Source organism: Pyrus communis, chromosome 15 (assembly GCF_963583255.1).
Source record: "Pyrus communis chromosome 15, drPyrComm1.1, whole genome shotgun sequence".
Lineage (NCBI taxonomy): Eukaryota > Viridiplantae > Streptophyta > Magnoliopsida > Rosales > Rosaceae > Pyrus > Pyrus communis.
In genome coordinates, this window is record NC_084817.1 from 4,034,549 (window position 1) to 4,037,837 (window position 3,289).

Consider the following 3,289-nt stretch of genomic DNA (forward strand, 5'->3'; position numbering starts at 1 on the left):
GTCATGTCTAGACATTAGGGACGATAATTTCATGCATTACCTGTTAAACCGACATAAAACAATACGAAAATAACATGTTCCAAGTCAACCCATTAACGAGTTAAGTCGTTATTGGGTTACCTGTTAAAAAGACGTTAGGATAACGGGTTTATCACAATATAATTTATTAAAATAACTAATATAATACAAAAACGACACGATCACAACAAATATGATTCGTTTGTGGCCTTGTGAATTTTGGTAACATCATGGATCGAAAAAGCGAAAAAGCCCAGGCATGTTTGGTGAATCATATTTGTTTTTGGCTTGACAACTTGACAACTTGACAACTTGGTCCAAAACTGGAGCATGTCAATTTTAAAGCTTATCAGGTAATCTAAGCGGCATCTGCCTCTCAATTTATTGGTTGCAAATACAAAAGAGATTTTTTTTTTTTTTTTTAAATGGTGGCAATTTTGAATGAGAACCAAGATTGAATATACTCAATTTGTACCTTGCAAGAAGAAAAAGTTTTATCTAGTATTAGCCTTTGAACCTTAAACTTTAAAGCCTAATTTAACTCTTAAAAATCGGACACTTTACCACTCTACTTTTTTTGTTTAATATTTCATAATATTGGCACGAGAATTGATGTAAAAATGTGAAATGACAGAAAATTCATAAGGAGTCTCACTTTGAAAATCTTCTTAGCATTTCTCATTTTATAATCATAATAACGATATTATGACTCATTTTGATTACCAAAAGTTAAAATAAAAGTGCGGAAGCCACTGCATACCTTTAAGGATGGTCATTAATTTGGGCATCTATGATCTGTCGTAATCGGATATTTTGATACTTGTTGAGTATCTATCATGAGCCAAAGCTCCACTTACACTAAATTTTAAACTCGTTAGCAGTTTAAGTTGTACTGGTTCAACTTTGCGTACCAATTTACTATATTGGATGCTCATGCCAAAGATTGACATCAGATTTGGATCATTCCAGCACTGCTCCTCACTCGACTGACAATTACGAGGCCAAGTGTGATGCGGTGTTTCCCAAAGCATGGAGAAACTTTTTATTATGATAGAAATATAGATAGTACATCATGTGTTTTTATGTAGGTGGTTAGAAATTTTATTTTTTAAGTTATTAACTATTTAACATACATATCTCATCATTTGTATAATGACACGTAATGTACCATTCCATATGCCGATTATGCTAAAAAATAACTCCACAGTATGGGGTCTGTCTAACTCTCCCGATTTGTTATGAGCTTTTTGCTGGTCTGTTTGTTGGGCCATATGTAGTGCATTATTTTATTTAGTGAATGATACTCTTTCGACCCAAAAAACGAAGATAATTAAAGTTTTCAACTATGCTTCCTAAGAAAAAGATGTGATAAGAGTGACATTTTCTTATAGTTGCACAAACGAAAAATTAATCAATCATGAGACCACAAATTAATCAACCAAGAAATTTAGTTAATTTAGTAAGCCGATAAGCTTAGAAACTTGTATTTAATTAGTTTAATCACCTCATATCTAGGGATCACCTTCACTAAATTTTAATGGTTTTACATAAGTCACGCATGCGCGCTTCGTTATTTATGTTACTATGCAGCAAATGAGTTAGACTATAACATTTTCTTGGGATGGCCAGTCCTCAGAGTCAAGCAAGAATGCCAAAGAATCTAAATCCAACGAGGCACCGTAGTCCTCCAGATCGCAACCGTTTCCTCCAGTCCAGCAGCCGTCATTTATCATTGCCTCATCCAACGGTATAGAGTCGAGCAACTGAAACTCGTTGCAGTATTGATCTCCCTTCGCATCAATGTCGTCATCATCGCAGCCAAAGTTCTTCAAGATGTTGCTGCAGTCACCTGCATTAGTCCTCGGAGACTCTTCGGTGCTTCCGCCTTTTTCCGCCGATTGGGTCTGATGAGCTTGAAGCTCTAGTGGGTTTGCGGCAGCTGCTGTAGAATTTTCGTCACTAGGAATATTTTGTGGGACTAAAATTTTGGTCAACCTAGTGGCCTTGGTTCTTATTACTATAGGTTGAGCAGCTGTAGTTGATGTTTTGGACTCGACATCTTTCTTTTTCGCTACGGATTTGCTTGGATTTAGAGAAGTTTCTTTCGAGGATCTAGAAAACGAATCGACTTTCGATTTCTTCCCCAAAGTTGTATTCCAGTAATTCTTGATTTCATTGTCTGTTCGCCCCGGTAACCTTCCGGCAATTAAGGACCATCTGTAGTAAAATATCAACAGAATTAGAGCATCCATCTCAAAACTGAAAACAAGCGTAGGGGCAGTTTGGAGACTGAAAACAGTTACTGAAAAGTTTTCGATTTTCAGTTTTCAAGAAAATGAAATCCGAGTTATCAAACGGGCTCATAATTTTAAGTAAGAGAGAGTCAGAGAGACGGAGAGAGAGACCTGTTCCCGAGAAGGTTATGGAGCCTGACGATGAGTTCTTCTTCATCACCTGAAATGTTGCCTCTCTTTATGTCTGGTCTCAGATAGTTTAACCATCTAAGTCTGCAACTTTTACCACATCTCTTCAGACCTGCATTTTTTTTTTTTTTTGAACAGTTGGAAAGTTTTGGTAAAACAGTGTGTGAAAACATAGCAATAGACGGGTAAAAAGCGATGGAGAAAAGAAGGCAAAAAGCAGCTTTTCTCACCAGCTCTTTTAGGGAGGCTTCTCCATTTTCCTTCTCCATGAGTTTTGATGTAAGATGATAAAATTTTATCTTCCAAGGCAGTCCAGGCTCCTCTGTTGAGTCCTTCCTTGGAGCAACACGGACTCCTTCCCATTTTTTTATTTTCTTTTCTCTCTCTCTCTCTCTCTCAATACTCACACGCAAAAAAAGGATACTCGTGCCCTTTTATAGCCCACGCAACAAATGAAGAATGGCATTCAAAGTAGAAAGCGACAGTCGGTTGAAATATTGTGTATAGCGTCTTTAGGCAAGGAACTGGATGAGTCTTGTAGAAGAAACCGTAGTTTTGCGAGGAAGGATTTGGTATTCTGGGTTTATCGTGTATACACATGCACGTTATCGTCATACATGCTTATGTTCTATATCAGAAGTATTGATCGTGTTGATTCTTATCTGAATATACAAAAATTATATTCTTACGATTCGTTTGTATCATCTCTCTGATAGAGATGAACCCATATGTGTTGGTAGGCCCTACTTTTACTAGCGAGATAGTACAAATAGATGGTAAACGTATCACTACTCTTGAATATATGGTTCATATTTACAAAATTAACAACATAGATATTTTTCTTTGTA

At 36.5% G+C, this 3,289-nt stretch overlaps 1 protein-coding gene across 1 annotated transcript; it reads right to left on the minus strand.

The window, feature by feature from the left end:
* Window positions 1–1,523: 1,523 nt before the first annotated feature.
* On the minus strand, window positions 1,524–2,823 carry LOC137718646 (transcription factor MYB1-like). The gene is made up of 3 exons (XM_068458196.1): window positions 2,672–2,823; window positions 2,424–2,553; window positions 1,524–2,235 (listed from the first exon to the last, which is right to left on the minus strand). Exons 1-3 carry the CDS (start codon window positions 2,802–2,804, stop codon window positions 1,617–1,619), a joined length of 882 nt encoding a protein of 293 aa, XP_068314297.1. The 5' UTR covers window positions 2,805–2,823; the 3' UTR covers window positions 1,524–1,616.
* Window positions 2,824–3,289: the final 466 nt, after the last annotated feature.